Here is a 24,116-nt window from a genome sequence, read left to right as displayed (position 1 = left end):
AGCCTAAGTCACTTCCTTAATAATTTAGACATAAGCTAATGTTGATTTATTCAGCAGGGCTAGTGCCAGCAGGAGACCCGCAGGAGCTGAAATGTGTATTAAAGTAGGACAGAGGCAGCCGGCGCCATAATAACATTTGGATAATTTTATTATGGCTCACGGCTCAGTTCATTTCCCCTTCTGCTCGCTGCATGAAATTGTTTGATTCTCACAGTGCCTGGAGTAAACTGTGAAGGTGCCACACAAGCACATAAACATATGCAAACACACTTTTTCGCACAGTTCGCTTACCTACCTCCTCTCTCTTCGATACACACATACGCACGCACAAATGGGTCTGATGGTTCTGCCTGACAACCTTAGACACACAGAGAACAGGCAGATAAATGATGTGTCTCATTACCAGAGATGTGGAAGAGTGGCAGCACTTTCAATGAGAATGGACTTAGATTAATACCCTCTATCAGCCTTCATTCTGTCAGAGAGACAGACAGCAAGACTTGCAGAGAGCAAGGCAAGGAAGTAAAGAAGGAGGAAGTAAACAGATTCTTGGAATAGGTTGCATTTGTTTAACTAAAGATAAAATGCTGATAGTAAAGTCTGTCTGCATAGAGATCCACAGGAACACTGCAGTCAGCCATATAATGCCCTGGCCTGAGGGTTGTGTGTGTATATGTGTATGCTGATTTAAAATCGTCACTATCTTTCCATCTTTTTACCACTTTTCCTAGGTATTAATCATATTGTGATAGCATGCACATCAATGTAAAATGTTTTATTGGGGTACGAGTGAGCATAAATTCACATTCATTCTGTCATCGCCAATGACCATATTCAACAAGTCACCCCAAAAACATACACAGGTACACGAGACTAACAAAATGACATAGGTTTCAATCCGCGCAACGGCCCTCTCCCCTTCTGTGAGCGCGCTTGTGCGCGCGCACGCATCATCCATTTGCAGGAAGCGCCTGCGGCAGCGTTCCATCAAAACTAATCATAACCATTCAAATCTGCCTCCCCGCTGCAAGATGTAGGAAGGAGGACGACTGTTTAACGCAGAAAAACACCCGAGCCTTTTTTTATAACCTAGAATAAGATAAATCGCACATCTTTTCGCTCGTTCGCGTGATCGGTTAATTCACTAGTTGTCCTGAAGTGAGCGGAGATCTGCAGGGGCGTTTGTTTGAGAGCGCGCTCTCTCTCTCTTTCTCTCTCTCAATCCGGGTCTGGCCCAGAGGGGTTGTGAAACCCCTGGAGCGACTGCTAGTGATTTCAGCTTCAGCTACCTTCAGCTGGGCTTCATTCCTCAGCGTTTGAGCGAGGCGAACAGGAGCCCGAACGCGGAGAGGTGACGCGTCGCTGGATGTCCCATGTTTCAGGTGAGAAGCGCCAGATTGGGTTTTGTGGGTTTTTTCTATAGAGTGAGGCAGCGGGGCTTGAGAGCGCAGCTGCATGTACGCATGTGCCAGAGGATGAGCGCGTTGACGGAAAATATTTATCTTCTCACAGTTTTCATCTCCGATATCGTCGCGAACATCACTTAGTTTGTGTTTAAACTGAGCGTTGATTTGCCTGATGTTGTAATGGCGACCGTGATTCGGATTTGAGATGCGATCAGATAAGTCGTAATATATTTAAATGCGTTTACGATACCTTCAAATGTGGCAACGGAGAGACCGTTTTGCCGCCGGTGTTTTTATTTACCAGCCATGGTCTTGATTTTCAAATGCAGCTTTGATCACTTTCGCAAATCGTAAAATAACACTTTCTTAATCCCAGTGACGATTTTCCTGAATAATTTGGGTTTGATGGATATAAGTCCTGTAAATATCCATCAAACATTCCTTCATTCTCATCCTGACGCGGTACAGCTGCTGCACATTTTTAGCGCGAGCGAGAGAAACATACACGTGCTCATGTTACAATAGCATCACACGTATAGATACACTTATTTTATTGTCGCACCACTGTTTACTTTTGTTAGGACTCTTGCAAGAAGTTTGTGGCGTTGTTTCACAGCTGTTGCACAAGTGTGTTGTACTGGCTCGTGGGGTTGCCATTCGTTGTTTAAGTGAATGATGTGATTATGGTTCTGTCATTAGAGGTCTCAGATATGCCCCCTATATAGGTGACCTGAGCAAAGTTCTTTACAAAAAGCTAACTTTTGTGCTCTAGAGGGGGCTTTTTATCTTCTGTCTGTGAATCCTTTTTTATGTTTATGTTTAAATTTTCGTCAGGTTATTATTATTTTTAGTCTTTATTACTTCTGGAGGGGTTGCAGTATCTTGCACACTTTCAAAAAGAGACAAAGTTCCATTAGAATTGATTAATTGATTCTCTAAACAGGATTTGACAATAAATTAGAAATATTTTTTGTTGTGGTATTAAATGAATAGGAAGGGCATAAAAACGGAATATACGGTAGTCGAATTACAGGTCTGTAGTTGGCCTATAGCCAGTGATGGCTCGTGACTGCTCATCCGAGGGGCGCAAATTTCAAAATAAGCGTTCTGAGAGTCATTTGTGTTCCTTACGTTTTCAAAATATGTGTTTGTTGCGTCATGTGAACCATGTGCATCACGTGTTTTGTCAAAATAAGTGCCTGCTGCACACGCATCAAAACCGTTTAAGATGAAAGAGACGCTCAAGTTCACAAAATACACGAAAGACACCCCCTTTAACAGTAAACTCTGATTACGCATGAGATTATGCGAGGATCTATCCAGTAGTGCTGGGCGATTTGGCCTAAAAATAAAATCTCCGATTTTATTTTTTTTAATTCGACTTCCGATTTTTTCAGATTCCCCCCCCCCACTTATTAAGAAAAGCAATAAGTACAAACAGCAGACAACTTGTCGCTTGCTGATGCTGTTTCACGTATGCTATGATGTTGTTGATGATGCTATAATAACGCTACGGAAGCCCCGGGCAGCCAAAAATGCGCCATTACAAAAAAATCGAATTACTTATTTTTTAAATCGCCCACAACAAAAAATTCAAATTAATTCATTAAATCGATTTTTCGCCCAGGCCTACTATCCAGCAAACGCGAGCATCTCTTTTATCATAAACCCTTTAGACATGTCTGCCCAGGTACTTATTTTGACAAGACACGTGATGCACACATATTTTGAAAAAACGAACCACACACATGACGGGCTACGTACATGTTGTGACGAACTTTGCATCGAGCGCCCTCGAAAAAGAAGTCACCGGCCGCCGCTGCCTATAGCAATGCTGTTTGCCGTTCCCTCAAGGGAAATAAAAACAAAGCATAAAGCTCAGATCAGCACTGATTCATCTGTTAAATCTGGAAGAAGTCTCGTATAACTTCAGGGGATCATAAAGTACAAATGTAATTGGTCTTGCAAAGAACACAAGCATTCCTGTACAGTACACAATCACCCAGTAAAACGCACACGGACACAATAGATCGCATGCAGCGAGTCAAAGAACAGATGCTGAATTGCTGCCCACGATTAGGGCAGAGTTGCAGAGTTTTCTGACTCACTCGTCTAGAATATTCAACATGTTAATGTGGGCTTGGAATCACCTCAAACGCAGGTTACTAATCCTTGTATACAGTCTTCACCAGTTCCAAACACATTCATATTTAAGGCATGCACCTATGAGTATGGATAAGATTAAAACGAACAAGATAACTTCCGTGTTTCTGTAAAAATCCACCGTACCGGATAGATGAGAAATGAACTGTAGGCCCAGTGGTTCGACTTATTTAGGGTCCATCCACCAAACAGACCTTTACTTAGACACATTACTTACTTTGCAAAGGCGCTTTCATCCAAAGTAATTACAGTGCGGTTGGCTATACATTTTAAATCCCAATCAGTACCTTTGATCTTTGCATTGATAATGTGACGTTCTACCAGTTGAGCTACAGAAAAACAAAGACTGTTGATCCATCTAGGCAGCGATTCATTGGATCACTTTACAGGATGCCATACTAACAAACCTAACAGGTGCTTTATTTGAATGCTACATACATTGCGGCCAGTGCTCTCCCGAAGATGCAAAATCTCTGATGCACTGCGTTGGCACGCTCAGATATGGTTTCTGTCTCTCTCGAACTGTACATACCCAGACACACTCACACATTCAGTAGTTACTTTTTTTGACAGCCTTGGGCTCTGGCAGTAGGTTCAGCTATATCGCACCTTGGTGTTTCTCTCTCTCTCTTTCATTCTCTCCCAAGCCTCGGAGGTAGAGGCGATTTGTGATGCTGCGCTCACACTGTTTTTTAAAAAGTGCTTCCTCTGAACTTCTCTATCTCTTTAGATTAGTCAGGGAACAAATTACCTGCCTGCACATAAAAAGCCCCTCTCCAATCCTCCACACAGCTATGTAACGAGCCTGATCTCCCTTTTGAAGAGCGGGCATGTTATTTTCCCTCTTGCCCGCCGGCTACCCTGCCATGCAAATGATTATGAAATTAAATTTAAAACTATACATGTATTCAGCCTCTCTCTTATCGCTATCTGCACAAAGCGCATACAAATCAGGCCGGGATCAGGGCCCCAGCTCAGGACTGCACTTTAAAGCTTTGCTAATTGCTAATTGGGTATCTAGGTGTGAAATGGGCTCTGGTAACAAGAATTTAAAATGTGAAAGGGAAGGTTTATTTATTTATTTTTTTACTTTCTCACTCTCTCTATCTCTCTTCTTTCCTTTGAGAGATGTCAGAGCTGTTTCTGGTGACATGCCTGTGGGCAGGAATGACAGAATGAGACAAAAGAAGAGAGGTCTCTCGTTTCAAAATGGTGGCTCATCCTCACACGGGGATATATGGGTGCTCTGCGGAGTAAGGAAATGAGATACAGGTCCAGCGTTAGATTTTGCTGGGTGGTAGCTCAATGATTAGGGGTTTGGGCTATTAACACAAAGCTCGCCGGTTCAGTTCTAGCTGGGGGTAACCAGGGAACTCAAGTTACTGAGATCACAGTCCTGCTATATTCACATTATGAGCCTTGAGCAAGGGCCAGGAAACTGTGTGCAGTTTCTATACTAGCTATACCTTGGGCATCCCTGCACTGCAGAATTCAGGTCTAATTTGACACACTCCTTTTAGGTCATGCAGTGCTCTGGTAATAAGCTGAAGAGTTGAATCGGATGTGTTCGATAAAAGAGACATAAGCATCCAAATATGCCCACGTACTAACTATATAGTGTGCCAAGAGCAGAATGGGTAACTGTTACACTCTCAGATAAAACTGGTCTTTTCTTTCACTGGGATGGAGGTACTAAAGGCGCTTTTCCATTGCATAGTACCCCACGGTTTAGTTTGGGTCGGGTCAGCTTACTTTTGTGGGCTTTTCCACTGGGTGCAGTACGTAGTGCCCAAAACTTTTTTTAGTACCACCTCGGTCGGGGTTCCAAGTGACCCAAGCTGATACCAAAACATGACGCAAAAACACTGTAGATCACTGATTGGTCTGAGATAGGGATGCATCGATACCGATACTGGTATCGGGTATCGGCCTCGATACCACATTTTCTAAAGTACTCGTACTCGTTAAAAGTCCCCCGATACCAGGGATCGATACCACGGTCTGAGAAATGTCTATGTTTGAGCGGCGAGTAAGGGGTTAATTTTCCCTGTTGTGTTGTCCAAAGAGGCAGAGTTTACAACAAACTGGAAAACTAGTCACTTGTTTTTTTGTTAAATTATATGACTAAAGCTGTTACCTGTAAATTTGAATCATGTTTTTTATTAAGTACTCAGTATCGGTATCGGCAAGTACTGAAATGCAAGTACTCGTACTCGTACTCGTATTCCAAAAAAGTGGTATCGGCGCATCCCTAGTCTGAGAGATTCGTCACTACCAGCGTCATCGCTATAATGTAAAGATTAGCTTTACCTTCGTGCTAGCTTGCGCCGTCTCGATCAAACCTGTTGTCATCTGTGCATTGCTGTAAGTTTCAAAACTCCATTTCAGTGATGAAAACATCCACAGGTTGAGAATCAGGAACACCATAACATTTTTTTTAAGACTTGCAGTTTGTGGCATCACATTTGTGACGTGCACGTTCACATATATGCTTAAATGCAACTTAAAGAGTAACTAAACCCTAAACCAACTTTTTTTAGTTAATGATCTGTAAGAATGATGCTTTATTAGTGCTGTTCGTTGATTTTAGTAAGTTTTTTGACATTTGGATATAAAGTGTTTCAATACTACAATATATGGTGTAAAAACGTCTGAGTGCTGCCCTCTTCAGGTTGAACGGTGGCTACTGCAGTTGAATTTTCCTATTGGATGTTGGGTCCAAGAAATGACTCGTGACGTAAGCAGGTTCAAGATCACCACGCCCTTGTTACGATCTCACCACACACTTAGTTCGTCCCCTCTATCTCCGTTGGGATCTGCCCACTTTTCTTGCATTTTTCAAATATTGCAGTGGGTGGAGTCAGGCTCTGACCAGGGGTTTAGTTACTCTTTAAATGAGGCTCAGTGGAGCGCATCGCCTGAAACCATGGGTGTTTGTACAGAAACTGGCATGTGAGACAGACGTAGTGATAAACGCGATGTGCAAACATCTATTTGTGGTGGACATTTTTAATTTTGTGGCTCCTTAAAGGGATAGTTCGGCCAAAAATGATATTAAAGATTTACTCACCCCCAAGCTGTACGAGTTGCATATGTCCATCGTTTTTCAGACAAACACATCATTTTCGGATATTTTAGAAAATGTTTTAGATCTTTCAGTTGATTAAATGTAATGTTACGGGGTCCACCCATAGTCCACGACCTTCAAGTCCAAAAAAAGTGCGTCCATCCTTCACAAATTAAATCCAAACGGCTCCAGGATGATAAACAAAGGTCTTCTGAGGGTAATCCGTGCGGTGTTGTTGTAGAAATATCCATATTTAAAACTTTATTAACTTAAATAAATACCTTCCGGTAGCGCCGCCATCTTAGTCGCGTCCGCATTCAGGATGAGAGCTTACGCAGCCTACGGAGGCTACTCTGCTGCTGCTCTGTGCCCCCGCCCTCCGAATTTGTCATACGTCACAAAGAAAAGTGCGTACACTACGCTAATACTACCTCCTGAATACAGAGGAGTCTAAGATGGCGGCGCTACCGGAAGGTATTTATTTACGTTAATAAAGTTTTAAGTAAGGGATAATGTAGAGGCAGCCGGTAGTTATTGGGAAATAAGCCCCGACAGTGTGATCAGGACCCGACGCGAAGCGGAGGGTCTTGTATCACACTGAAGGGGCTTATTTCCCAATAACTACCGGCTGCCTCTACATTATCCCGCTTATTACACGGCTACTTGCCACATTAGAAAAAAAACTGGACATGAATATGAATTTGAAACATTTTATTGGCATATTTGTTTTAAATTAACATTTTTATCCTTCCGCGAAACTTTGCACAGATGCATAAAATGATCGTAATACCTTATTAAGATCCTCTGCTTCATACTTGTCTCCATTTTTTCTCTTTTAGCCAGTCTTTGGGAAGTTTTAATGCCCATTCTGTATTTTTTTGTGTGTTTGCTTCGTAGCTGTCATGCTCTATTTTGTCAAGTTCAGTCTCAGTAAGCTCTCTGTGTCTTGTCGTGGTTGTCGAGTGTTTGTCACAAGATGGCGCCAAACAGACAGTAATCTTTATTGATCTTTATTGGCGCGGAGCGATTTTACTCGTGCAAGTAGTCCGGCTATGCGTTATTATTTTGGAGCGGTTATTATTTGAAAAGAACGAACCTGCAAATGTCTCAACTGACCAATCAGAATCAAGCATTCCAGAGAGCCGTGTAATAAATATGGATATTTCTACAACAACACTGCGCGGGTTACCCTCAGAAGACCTTTGTTTATCATCCTGGAGCCGTTTGGATTTAATTTGTGAAGGATGGACGCACTTTTTTTTGGACTTGAAGGTCGTGGACCCCGTAACATTACATTTAATCAACTGAAAGATCTAAAACATTTTCTAAAATATCCGAAAATGTGTTTGTCTGAAAAACGATGGACATATGCTACTCGGACAGCTTGGGGGTGAGTAAATCATGGGTTTAATATCATTTTTGGCCGAACTATTCCTTTAAGGTACACAATTGGTCCTTAGGGTATAATATTGTACCCCATAATGTACAACATTTCAATGTGTTGTATACCCATAAAGGTACAAAAAGGTACCTTTTCGGGTACCACCCCAGCGAAAGAAAAAGGAACAACTTTGTACCTTTTTTTCTGACAGTGTACAATTTGGCCACGACCTGGGGGTTTAATGAGCATAGTGGGGTGCAAAAGTTGATTCTCATGGCTAAATTGAGGAGCTCAGACGCAAAACCCACTGAACACCACTTTCATCAAAAATGAGATGATGATATTAACCGAATGCTCTCAGCATGTATTATATACATCCATCAATATAATGCGATACACAAATTATACGTTGTCAAACACTTTCCCTTCAAATCTGCTTAATCCTGGCCTCAGGCCATTCAGAAATATCAGTTTGTTGGCAGAATCCATTAAGAGTCTGATTAAAAAAATGCTCATTTACATGTCTACAGTATGTCTACCACAAAACTAGAAACCAAAAAAATTGGCATTGCTTGTTAATAAAAGAACTTATAGTTGTGATGCTCTGTCTGCTTAGAGAATACTCATAAGACTATGAAAGGACTAACCGTATAAAGTTAATAAGTCAGATGATCACTCCTGATTCGCTGATGGATGAATAGAGCTGTTTTTTTAGGCTTCCTCTAGCTTTGAGCCCTACTGAGCTCTAAAATCCGCTTCCTCATGCGTTGCCTTTCTCTGAGGCGCAGAGCCGGAGACAAACATCTGCCTTATTCTCTAGAGCCAAACCTCAGCTCTGTGCCGTTCATAGTGAGACAGTGGTAGCCTAGGGGTTCTCACGACACACAAACACAGGGGAAAGGAGAGAAAGAGAGAGAGAGAGAAAGGCGTGAATGTAGAAGCACTTAGAATAGTGTTCTTCATCAAGGTCACTCATTTATAATGATCTTATATCAGTGGGTGAGTGTAACGAATCGGATAAAAACTGGCATATTTTATAGACTGTATTTACAGACGGTTCATGGCCTTTTATTAACTGAGCCAAAAGCAATTACATCTTGAGTACTTGAGAATCATTCATACATGAAAATACCAATGCTGGAGAGTTACTGAAAGAAATAATTCAAACTGAAGTAAAAATTCAATTTAACAACCCCCCCCACCCCCCAGAAAGTTCTCACCCATGTGGATTTAATGCGCTTTAACGTGGAACAGAAGTATTTTCACACAGCTTTATCTGTACAACAGTATATGTGACCCTATTCAGGCTAAATTAATCATAATCTAATAATGAGATTTAAAGCATCAAAGTTTGATTTTTAAACGATTGATTTTAACTCTGATTTTAATCTTTGACATGGTCTTACTCTGTCAATATAAAATATATCAAGCTTATATTTTCACAGGATGTTCTTTAGGGATGATTTTAGAAAACAGCAAATCACAAAAAAGCTGGGTTTTCACAGACTGGGTCCCACATTATTACATTTATTGAGCTACCTAAAGAATGAAAAATACCCTGAGTACACTGAGGTGTGCTATGAGTCTTCTTGAATACAGCTTTGTGTAAGGACAAATAGAAATTTGGGGTATTTTATACAGATAATCTTCCTAGTGAATTTGAGAACTGTTGAACTCAAGAACTAAATCAGTTTGATTCATAAATGATTAATTTAGTCTGATTTGTAAACTGAACCAATTTGAAAGGACCGTTTGAAGATTCTTAAAGAAGTCCCCATTTGTGGTCCATCAAATAAATAGCAACATTTTAGCTACCTAAAATTAAAGGGCACCTGCAAAAACCACTTTTACAAGGTGTTTGGACATAATGTGTGTTGGCAGTGTGTGAATACAACCACCCTATGATGAAAAAATTCACCCACTCCTTGTTTTTTAATCTCCATTAAATCAAAGCAGTCTCATTAGACATGCCGTTTTGATTATCTTATCAATGTGAGGTCACATTTATGTGTGGGGCAGGTCTATCAAAAGAAGGTCCAGATTCTATTGGGGTAGGGAAGTGTTTGTTTAGGTGTTGTTAACATTGGCTTATAGAGATCGTGCACCCCGCCTTTAAGGTACCTAAAAGTGTTTTTAGGGTGTTTGTCTTCATATAAAATCTTTTAAAGGGATAGTTTACCTAAAATAAAAATTCTGTCATCATTTATTCACCCTCATGTTGTTACAAACCTGTATACATTTCTTTGTTCCAATGAACACAAAGGTAGATATTTTGAGGAATGTTTGTAACCGAACCAATCATGAGCCCCATTCACTTTTATAGTAGAAAAAAGGAATATATGGAATGGAATGGGACTCATGAACGGTTTGGTTACAAAAATATCTCAAAATATCTTCCTCCATGTTCATCAAAACAAAAAAAGGTATACAGGATTGTAACAACATGAGGGTTAATAAATGATGACAGAATTTTAATTTTTGGATGAACTATCTCTTTAACGTTTGGAATGTAGGAGTTTTTAACAACTTGAATATTCAAAATTAAAATTGGAAAAGATATGTATGGTGACCAAACTGCACTTAAACCCACTTGTAAACAGCAGATGACAAATATAATCACATCATGGCACGCAATATGAAAAGCTGAGATAGAGTTCAGTCCACACTGTAATTTACAACATGAGGTTAACTACATGAGTTTTCACATTTTACATCCCATTATTATCCTTACAATACACTTAAATAATAAGTATATTACCATACCTTTGTTTCTCTCCCCATCTGTCACATTTTCTCTCTCTCACAAAAGGCTGCATACACGCATACCCATAGAAAGATATAAAAGTATATGGATGGCCTAAGGCACAGACATGATCACAGCTGCTACTGGAAACTCCCAAATCAAGTAAGCCTGCCCGAGCTGCATACCCCTTTAATAATTAGCAGGTGTGTGAGTGTATATTTTTGGGCATAATTGCAAATGCATTGCCTAATTCAGCTGCAGTCTAATATAGAGTATATAGCTGACTGTTTGCTTTTTCCTCTTGCTTTTGCTCTTTATCTGTGTGTGGGAGCATATTTTCAGTTTTGAGGGTTTTAGCACCACTTTCCTGCACCTTTAAGAGCGCGTGCCTGTTCTCTTAGCTGAAGGTCACTAAAACACACAAAAAGCTCTCAGCGCTGCGGTCCAATATAGCGCATGCGCACTGCCTCGGGACTCATACACTGTCAGACTGCAATATGGCGAGAATGCCTGGCAGCAGGGACCACTGCTGTAATGATGAACCGGACCCGATGTCAGGGGATCGAGAGAGGGGCGAAGGACGAGAGGAAGAGGAGGGAGAGATCCAGGAGATCCAGATTACAGGGGAAGAGGTAGAAGTGTCAGAAGAAGAAGCCGAGTTAGAGTGGGAGGAGTGCGGGGAGCCCGACAACTGCGCTACCGTGGAAACGGGAGAAGCGGTCCTTATGCGGAATACAGACCAGCACTGCGGGGACGAGCTGGAGTCCGTTGACCCGTATTTTGCAGCTTTAAACTCGGAACCCGAGGGAGACATGCATCGCTCTCCTTTGGACCACTCCAGGCTCAGCGAGAACACGCGTTTGGCCACCCGATACGCGGTGAGAATCTTTAGGGAATACCTGACTGAGAAGGCGCAAAGTACAGACTTTGAGATCATGGACAAGCACGCGCTCTGCAAAGTGCTGCGCTCTTTCTATTCTGAAGCGCGCTCCAAAAGCGGACAGCTGTACAGCAAGTCCTCTCTCATCAGCATCAGGAGCTCGCTCAACCGGTACCTGAACGAGCCCCCCTTTTGCCGCACGCTGGACCTCACCAAGGACCCCGAGCTGCGCAGTGCCAACCTCGCGCTCGCCGCGGTTATACGTAAACTAGAAGAGCAGGGCGCAGGTCCCGTGGTGCAGAAGCAAGCCATTACGCGCTCGGACCTGAGAAAACTCTACACTTCGGCTGTGTTCAGCGCAAGCTCGCCATTCGGGCTTCTCAATAAAGTCTGGTTTGAGACTTGTATGTACTTCTGCACGAGGGGGCGGGAGAATCAGCGCGAGCTGGAGGAGGACTCTTTCGGGCTGGCCATGGATGAAGACGGAAGAAAGTTTGTCTACTTTAAAGCTCTCGGTCCGTATCACAAATCTCGTTCAGCCACGTGGACTAAAAAAAGATCAGATACGGATGACGACAACCTGCCCCGCATGTACGAGACCGGCACGGAGTTTTGTCCGTACGCAAGCTTCGTGAGGTACCTGTCTAAGCGCAATCCTCTTTGTAAAGCATTCTTCCAGCGCCCGCGGGATCACTGCGGTGACAGCGACACGACCTGGTACGAGAATAAAGCTATTGGTAAAAACCTGCTGGGCACGAGGATGCAGATGCTTTCGCGGGCCGCCAAACTGTCAAAGACGTACACCAACCACTGCATCGGCGCCGTCTCCATAGCAACGCTCAACGGCATTGCGGGCATCGGGTCAAAGTTTGCGCCTCTCAGCGTCTCCCCGGAAACGGTCAACGGGACGTGCCTATCGCATCACTTGACCTGCACACAGGAGTGCGAGGACGAGCCCGAGCTTGAGTTTAAACCGCAGAAAGTGATCAAACGCCCGCGGCCGCTCGTCTATCCTGTAAGCGTTTCAGGACCAGGGGCATCGCCAAAAAGACTTTGCGCGCGCTCTGGCGTGGAGCGCGCGGGCACGCCGACCGTCACAGCGCATGTTACCTCTCATTGCGAAGCCAACGGAGAGAGCCCTCATATGCTTGTCTCACAGGTAATAACGATTTTATGTCTTTTGCAAAGCTGTTATGACGCGTAAAACAGTTTAAAGCAAGTTTAGAAATCCGTTTCTGGCTCTGGTCAATGCTAGTCAGATCATTCAAAGGAAAATTGTATTTATACACCGTATTTTTATGCAAATAAATAAATAAAATAACATTCATGTCTCATCTCTGTAATTTTTGGATGAAACATTTGTCGCATATCATTTTGTGCATTTATTCATTATAACTCAGGTTGTTACATTGTAACTCATATATCTTATTCTCATATTTGTGTTTCCTTTTTCGTAAAACAAAATTCACCAAGCAAGTGCATAAGTTTTATTTGCAATGTGTTGATGTTTTTTTGTGTTTGTTTGTCTTTGAAGTTTTAAGGGTCTGTTGTTTCTAAGCCATTCATTTCTTTGCATATATGTAATTATCTTTATCCGCCTTATTCTCCTGCTTTTAAAGTCCACACTCTTTTTGCTTTGAAGCCAGTGGTGGTCCATTGGGGATGTGATTAAGATTGATTTTTTTATATCTTAGTGTATTATTGTGCTTTGTAAGTAGGCTACACAAAAACAGGCACTGACTTTTCTTAAGGGCCTTTACCCTTAGCTTGAAGGTGAGTGGGAAAAATAAAAACATTCGTTGCCTGCGGAGAAATGAGCTAATACTGCACCTGTGCAGAGCTTCAGCAAAACCAATGACTCTTAAACACCCTCAACTGAAGGGAGCTGCTTGTAGTGTGTCAAGTGTGTACTTCAGCTACATTAATGCCCATACTTAAACAAACACAGTGCTCCAGTAAAAGCACCACAGATACCCACTCATGCGTCTTTTTTCTTTAATATGCACAGTGTGATTTATCCTCAGGTGTTTATGCCTGTACATTTTGTACACTCTCGGCTATTCTCTCATTATGGATGTTCAAGTATTACGCTGTTCTTTTCTCTGTCTGTAGCTAAATTCACAGCATGCTTTAAAAAAAGTTTGTGTCTGGGGTAATTATAAATTAGCGACCACTAAAGGGGGAGTTGAGTATTGAACATACTGAAAAATATTGTATTGATATTGACCAAAATTCATATCTCAGTAATTTATATAATAAATATATGTCTCAATGTTTTCTACAAAGACGCCCCTACCCGAATAGAATTTGGACCTTCTTTTGATAGACCCGCCCCACGCAACCAACGATGTGGGTTAGTAGACACGCCCCTTACTGCTGATTGGCTACAAAGTGTGTTTTGGTAGTCGGCCTGACTCTCTTTTCCAAAGTGTTTTTAAGATATTTTGCACTCTGCACTTTTAAAGCAGAGCATGATGAGTATTAAAATGAAAGGGAGGGGTTTTGTCCCTGTTTGAACTGCAGCTACTGTCAAATGTTGAAAAACTGTCAGCCATGATCCTGTGCCATTGAACTATCATTATTATTGAGGCCTGATATCACAGGCTTTAAAGCATACAGAGCTCTGTATCTCAGTACATTTCTTTGGGTCTCAATTCACAAAATAATCAACAGCAATATGTGATTATTTCCCTATATAACCACATTTTAACAGGACTTCAGCTAAGCATGAATTAAAATCAATACTAAAACATTACATTCATGTGAAACACCACAAATCAGCTGTTGCAGTGGAATAATAAAATATTGATGGTGCATGTAACAATCCAACACTGCCAGTATTGTTACTTTATTGCATTGTTAATTTCCTTTACAACACTGAACAGTTTCTTTAAGGCAGAAGTTTTTAAACTTTTCAGCATGTGGCCCACATTGTGTGGGTCCATCCCCAAAAAAACTATTACATAAAACAACCTTAAACGTAAAAGAAATACATATTAAATAATAAGATTGATTACACAGAATTTGATAAGTTAATAAATTTAATTAAATGTCATAAAGCTGGGGCCCTCCCTGACTGCATTTAGTGGGGCCCCCAGAGACCATGACCTCAAGTTTGAGAACCACTGCTTTATAACTACATCACATGACATTTCTACTGTATCGCATCGCATTTACAATTATAGGATTAGGGTTTTTTATAAATAAATAACGTATTCCACCGTATGCTATCATTTCTTAACTGCCTGACAAAAACAGCAACTTTGGCTAAGAAAAAAATGCTTTTCTTAACCCAAGTTAGTCCGCCCACAGGCATCAGACCTCAGCCAGCATCAGAAAATAGCACTCGCTAAAAACATCCAGTTGTGCCAGACATGTTTATCATTAGTGTTTTAATGTGTTAGCCTGGATGCATGTTTACTTGCACATTTCTTGTGTATTACCAAGGGTTAATGCTTGTTTTTCAGGTCGCTGTATAAGGCAACCAGCTAAACTCATTCTCAAAGACAGTCGACTCGGATAACTTTACAACGCTCTGGGCGAATGTGCACTGATATGCGCTTGCGCATAAGGGTACACTAGTACACTTATGTTACAGTTTGTGCTTTTTTTCAAATCTTTTAGAGGAGAATTTGCCTGTGGCTGTTTCGTTTAGCCTCAGTAGAAAGTGACCACTGAGACTTGGCAAACACAAGCAAATAATGCCAATGCATTGAGGCCATACTGATGCCAATGAGAGTGCGGTGTTTGTAATAAATGTAGTTTTATTGCTGATGGTTAAATCACCATTAATGCTGCTATTGGTAATCTAATTCCTTACAGTAGTCCTAGTGGTGTAATTGTCAAGAAAAAAATGATCAAGTATTTGTGTTTAGATCTATCACTGTGCTCTCATTTCACACTCATATAATGCATTGACTAAATTAAAAATGTAAAATTTAGTGTGTAGTTTATGTTAAAATACCTCCTCCTAATGGGGTTGTGACAGAAAGGGCAATGAAGTGGTCACACATTCCTGGTCCTTTTGCGCATAATAAGTTCATCCATAACTATTTAAAAGTAGTAAAAAATAATTACAATTCTTTGAAACACAGTAATTTTTTAGTTCAGGCTCATTTAATACCATTCATCACTAAACCCTTTTTAATTTAATCACTATGCTTTATTCTGTTACCTTATACCCACTTTTTAACAATCCATTCAATTCCTGTTGGATGATATCAGGTCTGTCTTATGTATATTTTCTTTGTTTCTATCTTATTTCACCATTTCATATTTGAAATACTATTTCATGACTGTTGTAAACTTCCAGCATGATAATCTTGACTATAGTGATGTTTCTTCTTCCCCAGGAGAATCGCAGCAACAGTGTGGGCATGTCAACCCGGCCCCTCTTGGCACATTCGCCCGCCTCCCCCCTGGGCACAGCTGGCATCCCCACACCTGCACAGCTCACAAAGGCCAACGCGCCGGTGCATATCGACGTAGGGGGTCACATGTATACCAGCAGCCTGGCCACATTAACCAAATACCCAGAATCCAGGTAAAATATATGCACATTATTATAAGTTATATTTTAATAGCTACACAAAGTGTCTTTCTGCATATGCACAGATAAATACTCCAATCGTCTATTGAAACATTTTGTTCCTATTATTGTTTTACGCTCCTGTAATATAATGTGTTTGGCAGTCTGCCTAAACTTTTTCAAACAGATGTCATACTTTCAACATGCCTGCGTGATGCACGCTTTATCCGTATGCCTGTGTGTGTATATATGCGTGCAGCTTGTCTGTGCTCATTAGCTCACTGACCGCTATATTTCTGCAATGCCAAAGAGCGTTATTGTCTTGTAGCTACTGACTGAGTTAAACATCAGAGCACAGGCCAAAAGAAGCCCGAAGCGCTTTGAGCCAGACTAGCATCCTGTCTCACAACTGCTCATGTGTCTCGCACGGTTTTAGCTTCCCACTGCTTCTTACGGTGCCCATTTAAATGCACAGCGTCTCGCATTATCTCAAATCGCATCACACGGCTTCGATCAGGTCTACATGATGTAGCCCAACCAAGGAAACAGCTTGATCCAGTGCTATAATCTGCCTGTGTTTTGGTCGAGTAAATGTTTCTAAGACGTAGGCATATCTAACGGTGACAATTGTGATCTGTTTCACCCTTGGCTACTTTATTGCACACAACAATATGACAACACACCCACCAGAGAGCCAGGATACAGGGCGCCGCATGATGACATTTGCGTCGTCAGGAGCAATGATGGCTGCTGCCTTCAGCTATGCCCTGTCTGATGCTGATGCAGGATACGATTTGTGGGGGAATCAGTGCTGACTGAATAAACTTTTAGTGCCCTTATATGTGCTTTGATAAAAAAAAGAAAACTTCAGATTTCATGTTTTCAGACAGTGTCAGGTGGAATGATTTAATTCATATCCTAACTGGGTGTTTTGACAAAAAGAGCTGCCTAAAAAGACAGGAAGGGGGCTTCATCAGATGTGATGTTGTGTTTAGTGATGTTTGGGGTAGTTAAACTCGAAATCAATAGCATCTTAAAAGAGGTTACATAGAAAAATAGCTACACAAATAAAGGTCTTGTTAAGTTGACCCAAAGGCACTAAAAAGAGATTTTCTGCCGGAAACTTTGGAAATTCCAGATCCTAGTTGTTCTCTGTGTGTCATCTGACAGATTTAGTCCATGCTGCTGAATCATTTATGCCATGGAGATGCCAGAGTCACAGTAGTTACAGTTCACTGCTTAATGTACCAACAATAGCACATTTATATTACATTTCATTGTAAGCAAACACTTAAAAATTTGACAAAACTTTTAACTTTCCTCACGATGAAGTTATTTTAAAATGCAATTTTTAATAAAGTGCTATCATAATAAAGTGTCATCATAAATGTAGATTAAATGATTTGGTGATATCAATTTTTTTTTTAATGAAAATACTTTTACAAAACTAAATATAACTGGAATGTTAAATTACAAAAAGTAAAAAACAACAACAACATTGAGCACACATTATTTCATTATTGAATTGTAGCTTAGCAGATGACAATAAAACCCTTTGTAAGATTGTTTGAGCTTTTCAATATCTCTCCTTTTCTCTATCTCAGGATTGGCCGGTTGTTTGATGGCACGGAGCCCATCGTATTGGACAGCCTGAAGCAGCATTATTTTATAGATCGGGATGGACACATGTTCCGCTACATATTAAACTTCCTCAGGACCTCAAAACTGCTCATCCCGGATGACTTTAAAGTAAGACTTCATCCTAGCTGGTGCCATATTGAAGTTACAAAATATAGAATAAAAGTAAAGGAATAAAATAAAATTGTTGTCCTAAACCAGGATTTTAATTATTTAAATAACTTGAATATTATTTTGTTTAAGTGTTTACTTGGGTATTATTAAACTAAATACTTCAATCCCACGGCAGTTTCTAACTGGTAAAAATAAAGTATACTTTAATCTACTTAAAATATATTTAAATACCAGAAAGTTCATTTGAAGTAGATAGTTATTTTTTGTGCTAAATATATGGGGGAAAACTTATACATTTTAAATAAAGAGTTTGGTTCCAAAATGCAATGAATCCATTTTGACTAATTTGAGTAAAAATGTGTTTTCTATACCAAGAAAGTGACAAGCTACCACTATTTTCTGTTACAAACTTTTACATAGCATCTTTAGGTTATAAAAACATAAAAAATTCAAATCCATAATTTGATTTTCAAATATTTATTGTAAAAACAGATTATTTTTTCCACAAAATGCAATTATGACCAATCTATTGAATCCATATATAAATGTGCATTCATCTTTGCCATGTTACATTCATTAAGTTGACTAGTGGTATACACTGAATAAAAAAATAAACATTAATGGCATTAATCCAAACACTTACTTTGTCATCGATTTTCGTTGACTTCGAGTAAAAAAGTTTTTTTTTTTTTTACGTTTTTCCTAAGATCCCCTGGGGTCAATGTGTTAGCATGACAGAAGCTTGAGGCATTTTTCCTTCGCTCGAGTGCCTCTCACGTAAATTATGATGGCTTATATAAATTCAATTTTGATGGCTTACGTTTCTTCCCCGCCACAGAGAACCACCACAGGTTTATCAATGCCGTCAAAAGTATTGTTTTGTTTTTGTTTGTTTGTTGATCATGAAGTGCAAAGTAGATGAGGAAAACTAGGATTCCGTGTGTATTCAAAGCACTACCATTATTGTTTAAAACGCCTGGAATGGTGCGCTGTGATTGGTTAATCGTATTTATTGCATGCAGAGAAGGAGAACTGGCGTTTGTCAGGGTTTGGAAAAAAGGAGAAAAGGTGACAGAATAACACGGTGGATACCAGATTTTGCGTAAAATGAAGAATTTACTTTTTAAAACTGACCTGATGATACAATGCTGATTTTGGCTGTAACATTTTTTTTTTAAATGCCGTTTATTGCGTTTTCGAACCAAACACTTTAAATATACTAATTTAAGTATTATAGTACTTCAGTTCACTTTAAAAAGTTTAAGTTAGGTGTTTTAAGTTTAAGTTTATTGAAATAAATAGTCTTAGAAAAGCACAGTTGAGTACACTTATGCTGGGGACACACGTAAGGACTTGCTAAAACAATCTAAGACTGGACACATCAGACATAAAGCAGCAGCTTCCCAGACAGGGCTTATCCTAGTGCCTGACTAAAATTCAAAATACTTTGTATTGACATATCTTCATATATCAGTGCAATTGTTTTGTCTTAAAATGCACACCATTATTGTTTTTTGTAAGGTGTGTTTGTAAAACACCTTAAATGTTCTAATAAAACTAAGGCCTAATCTAAACCCTAAACCCTGTCTGTGAAACCGCTCCAAAGAGTGTTTCTTGCATAAATTATTTTTATCTGTGATTGTAAACAAAGACTGAGCACTAGGCATTATCAGTCCTTATGATCAAATTCATAATCTGTGTGAAAATCATTAGGTGTGTTACCCAAATTAAAATGTTTTATCTTAAGAAGTACTAAAGACTATGTTATTGTATAGTAAGTACAGAATTAGTGCATGAAAAAATACTTAATTAAAGTGTATTTTAGTGCACTTTTTTACCTGGATAATTTGTATGAATTCGTAATTCTGCATTTTAGGACAATCTGATTTCGCCTTAAATGAAGTTTTAAACGTAGGTTCGGGAGGAGCCTAAACATTCAGTCCTGTCAATCATTTAAGCGAGTCAATCTCCACGCCTTCCTAATGACGATTTATCCAGCATCCCTCCTCCTCCACAAATCTCCTTTTTTTGCTCATTCCTTTCTTCGAACAGCCCTACCATGGGGGGATTTGAACTTGGGGCTCGAGCCGAGCCTCGGGTTCGAGCTACTTCCGAGGACAGCAAGCCAAGTTTTATTTTACCATCATTCAATAGACTGAATGCGCAGGCAAACCAGTGAACATGAAGTAATGTTTAGTTTAGGGATGGGGTTCCAGTACTACTCTTTTTTTTTCACATAATCATACATTTTTGAGCAATTTACATCATACAAATTCATAATTACACATAACATACAGGACTTAGACATCAAGTACTAAAATACTCCCATGAGATCAGACTGATGGTATTTCCATGAAAATACCTTATTCAATACCTCAATTGTATCTGTGTGCAGGACTACTCTCTGCTGTATGAGGAGGCCCGGTATTTCCAACTACAGCCACTACAGGCTGAGCTGGAGCGCTGGCGTACTGAGCAGGACTCTAGGTACACATCACGCATGTGTGAGTGCGTGGTAGTGCGCGTGGCCCCAGAGCTCGGAGAGAGGATAACACTCAGTGGCGATAAAGCCCTCATCGAGGACATCTTCCCGGAGATAGGAGACGTCATGTGCAACTCCGTCAACGCAGGCTGGAACCACGATTCCACTCATGTCATCCGATTCCCTCTCAATGGATACTGCCACCTTAACTCTGTACAGGTGCGTAACACCGCCTCACACAAACAACATCGACCAAACAACATCAAACAAATCTTTTACTTTCTCAGATGGTTGTACGAACACATTGGTACACTGGTCCATGATTCAATATAGAAATGAATGCAGAATTTTTTTGAGCTTTGGAACCATTTCATTGTGTGCATGTGCATGCGTGTGTATGCGTGCGTGCGTGCGTGTGTGTGTGTGTGTGTGTGTGTGTGTGTGTGTGTTTAGAGGCTGTCTAATCCTGTTTGCTTATTAAATCTTTTGCCCCATGGCATTCGCCGTCACACTAATGGAAACAGGAGATTGAGAAATGTAGAGGCAGAAGACGGCAAAATTGAGAAGACTGAGGGTTGAAGGACAAAAGTATTATAAGAGGAAAGACAGACATACTGTAACCTGAACTTTAACCTGTAAATGAAAGGTGTGGTGAGAGAAAAGATGGAGAAACCAAGATGGTAAACAAATTGTATGCTTATGCTGCATCCGAAATCGCCTACGTTCATACTATATTAGTAGGCAAGGCAAAAGAATCAAGTATGTTTGAATTCATAGTATTCGAAAAAAATGAAAATGACCCAGATGAACTACTACTTCCATCAAGATTTTTAAAGAGCATGTCGGAGCGAGCCGATGGTGTAGTGGACAGTGCTCTCACATGTGGTGCAGACGCACTTCCCATATACCGAGTTCGATTTCCGGCTCGAGGTCCTTTGCTGATCCCATGCCCCTCTCTGCGTCCTGTACTCTCCTGTCGTCTCTTGATTACTGTCTATTAAATAAAGGCAAAATGACCTAAACAAATTATTAAAAAAATAACATATTTAAAGAGCAGCTATTGTCTGATTCACGTTTTTACATTTTCTTTGGTGTGTAACTGTGCAGTACACGAGTTATCATCTCTAACGTAAATCTCTTTTCTTGGAATATACAACAAACATACGGATTGTAGGCAACAGTTTACTTCCTGGGATTGGTAAAGTAGACAAGACCGACATTATCATAATTCCTCCCGCTTTGGACTCACAGCCTGTAAGTTAACTCCTAGCATTGCATTGTGACCGAATCTTTCAAACATGGTAAGGAGCGTCTCATTTCCGGCTGACGTCAGAGGTATTCATGCCAATCACAACGTACAGATTAGCTGGCCAATCAGGGACACAGAACTTTTCAAATCTGTGCGTTTCAGGAATAGAGTGAAATCTGGAACTAAAAATGTGCCGTATTTAAAAAAATAATAGTGTGTTTTTAACCATAAACCACGCAAACACATTGTATTATATGAAATATACATAATAACATTGTTTTTAGCAATGAAATAGGTGCACTTTAAACGTGCATTCGATGGACACTATCCCTTGAGCTGAGGAGGTGCCAAATTCCAAAACGTGAAAATATAATAAAAATCTATTAACCGTGTGGCTCTATGTGATTTAGGTACCAAGAAATGTATTCAATAAATGTATTGTTCTGATTACATCATAGGTCAAAGGACATACGAATCGCACAACAATGAAAACATGACAGATGCAGTATGTCTGAAATGTATTTACTGCACCCACACATACTGTTTTTACGCTAAAGCAGTAGGTACTTCGTCGTATTACGCATTCGGATGCAACGTTATAGTGTCAGTAAAGGAATGATACTCCAATGCTGGAGAAGACAAACAGGAAGAGCTGTCCACAAACCACAGTAATGTAAGCTTACGGTGTTGTGGAGCAAACATCAACAGGACTTTTGTGCAAGAGGTCACATGTTTAAATTATTTTTTATACAAAAAATTCAAAGTAGCATCTGTTGTACCAGAAACTCCTATCCTATTTTATTGTGGGATCTCACTGAAATGGAAAGTATTTGATGGAGAGAAATAAACATACAGTGTTACATGCTGAATGTTGGTTGCCTATGTCAACAATAAATTGGATTCTGCATTGCCTTGAGGCAACGTTTTAATGATTAGTCAGAGAGAATTTTGAGAATAGTAAAATTTTACTAAAATTGTAGGTTTAGCATGATCAAGTAATTGCAGATTTTTATGCGTGCCGAGAGCTTATCACAGATTATAAGAGTGGCTGGGAAAGTAAAGGTTCCTTAAATGTTCTGTGTTAGCTGTATGGTTCTATAAAAAACCTTTAGCATCCGCATAATCTTTTTGTTTCTTCAAAAAGAAACTAGGTTCTTCAGACCATAAAAAAGAGAGAGTGTTTTGGGGGGAACCAAAATGATTCTTCTATGGTATAGCTGCAAAGAACTCTTTATAGCACCTTTACGTATGTGTATGGAGAATAAGCAAGTGGTGTTCAGATATCTGGTTTATTCAGTTCTTGTGTTTGCTGTAATTTTGTGTTGTCATTGTAACTGAACTTATTCTGCTAACAGATTCATTAGTTGTAAATAATGTTATAAAAAACAATGAATGATTTGGTGTTTGTTTATCAGGTTTTGGAGCGACTGCAGCAGAGAGGTTTTGAGATTGCTGCTTCCTGTGGAGGCGGTGTGGACTCAACCCAGTTCAGTGAGTACGTTCTGAGGAGAGAAATCAAACGAAGCCACCGCGGGGTCACAACCTCCGTCATTCGGATCAAACAGGAACCGATGGAATAGCCACCCGCCCTGACAGAAAAAATAAACTGCATTTGGTATTTTTACCTGAGTATAAGGGATGTTTTAGTTTTTTTTATGCTGTGGACTTCTTCATGGTTACTGTCCATAAATAAACAAGAAACGTTTTGTTTAAAGTTCAAATGGGATTTTTTTCTAATCTCTCCGGCTATGCCGAGTAGTCTCCAAATGATTTACTTTGTGATGGTTTGTTTTAAAACTTCAAGACTGCCAAGACTGCTCCTTTGCCAGATTTGTCTTCATGATGACAGCTAGGAGGGGAGGAAGCTGATGTTAGACTCCATATATGACATCCTGTAAAGAATTTCATCAGCCATACTTATTTAATAACCTGTTTGATGAATCATTTATGTTGCTAATCTTCAAGTGTTTCTCTCATAAATATCGCATCACACCAGAGAGGAATAGCAGCTCTAATGTAGCTCCCTGACACATACAATTAGAGAAGTATATATAAAAACAAACAACAGGTTAAACCACAGCAGTGACTTTTTTTATTTTTGGGATTTTAAGATGAGCCTTGATTAAGTCAAAAACAGCCATGAAACCAAATAATTTAAGATATTGCATTACAAAAAAAATATTTCTTTCCCAAACTGGGTTCTTATTATTTCATTTTGGCATTATATGAGATTTGTTCTAATAGCAAAATTGCCAAGCCAGTCAAGTGAAATAGTAACTTGTTTATAACCTGGAGAAAAAGTTATTTAAATGTTACAGGAAATTTTTGTTTTCATTATTTGTTTGGCTATAAGTTGACAGTCTCTGGCCATACACTTAAAACTGGTTCATAATCCAAGTTTGAGAAGAATGTAATGTGACATTGTTAATAAAAGTTTCTAAAAAATTACCACGACTTGTTTATTA

At 39.9% G+C, this 24,116-nt stretch overlaps 1 protein-coding gene across 5 annotated transcripts; it reads left to right on the top strand.

Moving 5' to 3' along the window:
• Window positions 1-943: 943 nt before the first annotated feature.
• Window positions 944-24,099, top strand: kctd1 (potassium channel tetramerization domain containing 1). Of its 5 annotated transcripts, XM_065257271.1 has the most exons (6): window positions 944-1,382; window positions 10,827-10,922; window positions 15,993-16,183; window positions 17,773-17,917; window positions 20,316-20,621; window positions 23,067-24,099. In XM_065257271.1, the coding sequence occupies exons 2-6, from the start codon at window positions 10,866-10,868 to the stop codon at window positions 23,229-23,231; spliced, it is 864 nt and encodes a 287-aa protein (XP_065113343.1). In that variant the 5' UTR covers window positions 944-1,382; window positions 10,827-10,865; the 3' UTR covers window positions 23,232-24,099. The 5 variants fall into 5 exon arrangements, with proteins under 5 accessions (XP_065113343.1, XP_073667530.1, XP_065113345.1 ...); XM_073811429.1 differs by lacking the exon at window positions 10,827-10,922 and having other exon boundaries at window positions 15,973-16,183; XM_065257273.1 differs by lacking the exon at window positions 10,827-10,922 and having other exon boundaries at window positions 945-1,382; window positions 15,996-16,183.
• The last annotated feature ends 17 nt before the right edge of the window (window positions 24,100-24,116 follow it).

The sequence above is a fragment of the Paramisgurnus dabryanus genome, chromosome 12 (genome assembly GCF_030506205.2).
Source record: "Paramisgurnus dabryanus chromosome 12, PD_genome_1.1, whole genome shotgun sequence".
Classification (NCBI taxonomy): Eukaryota; Metazoa; Chordata; class Actinopteri; order Cypriniformes; family Cobitidae; genus Paramisgurnus; species Paramisgurnus dabryanus.
The sequence above is the reverse complement of the archived record's forward strand: the minus strand, read 5'-3'. Positions and strand labels throughout refer to the sequence as shown.